The 443-nt window shown below is 43.6% G+C and overlaps 1 protein-coding gene across 1 annotated transcript in view; it reads left to right on the plus strand.

Moving 5' to 3' along the window:
* Positions 1-91: 91 nt before the first annotated feature.
* Positions 92-443, plus strand: part of lrit3b (leucine-rich repeat, immunoglobulin-like and transmembrane domains 3b) — an 11,656-nt gene continuing 11,304 nt past the window's right edge. The window contains exon 1 of the mRNA XM_035674100.1: positions 92-131. Within this exon, the coding sequence (XP_035529993.1) occupies positions 92-131 (40 nt within the window). The remainder of the gene's footprint in view (positions 132-443) is intronic.

The raw sequence follows: 443 nt of genomic DNA on the forward strand, positions 1-443 counted from the left end.
TCTCGCTGGCGCGCCAGGATTTAGGCCAGGTCACACCAGGTCGTGGACCACAGTTTTTTTTAGCTGAGCACGCCAAAGCGGAAACAGGAAGATGGATGAGTTCGAGGGCAAGTGCGCCTCTACAGGCATCTGTATGATCCTTCAATGAAGGAACACAGAGATTCGCCATGAATTCTGGCAGTTTAATCTGGAATTCTGACAGTTTAATCTGAGTTTGGTGCGTTGAGCTGGACAGACTCACAGAGAATTACCTGTCAATCAAAAGGTAGCCCCGCCCAAAAGCACACGTGGCTTTATTGTCTATTTTAAAATTAAATTAGACTATAATTTACTAAATGAACACCATGCTGTACGGAAGAAAATGTTAAATTAGCTACTGAGACCCTAAACTCATCAGGAAACTGTTTACTGAGCTCATAAATGAAGTGACAAGTCGGCTCATT

Source organism: Morone saxatilis, unplaced genomic scaffold (genome assembly GCF_004916995.1).
Source record: "Morone saxatilis isolate NCDOM2014 unplaced genomic scaffold, NCSU_SB_2.0 Contig3, whole genome shotgun sequence".
Lineage (NCBI taxonomy): Eukaryota > Metazoa > Chordata > Actinopteri > Moronidae > Morone > Morone saxatilis.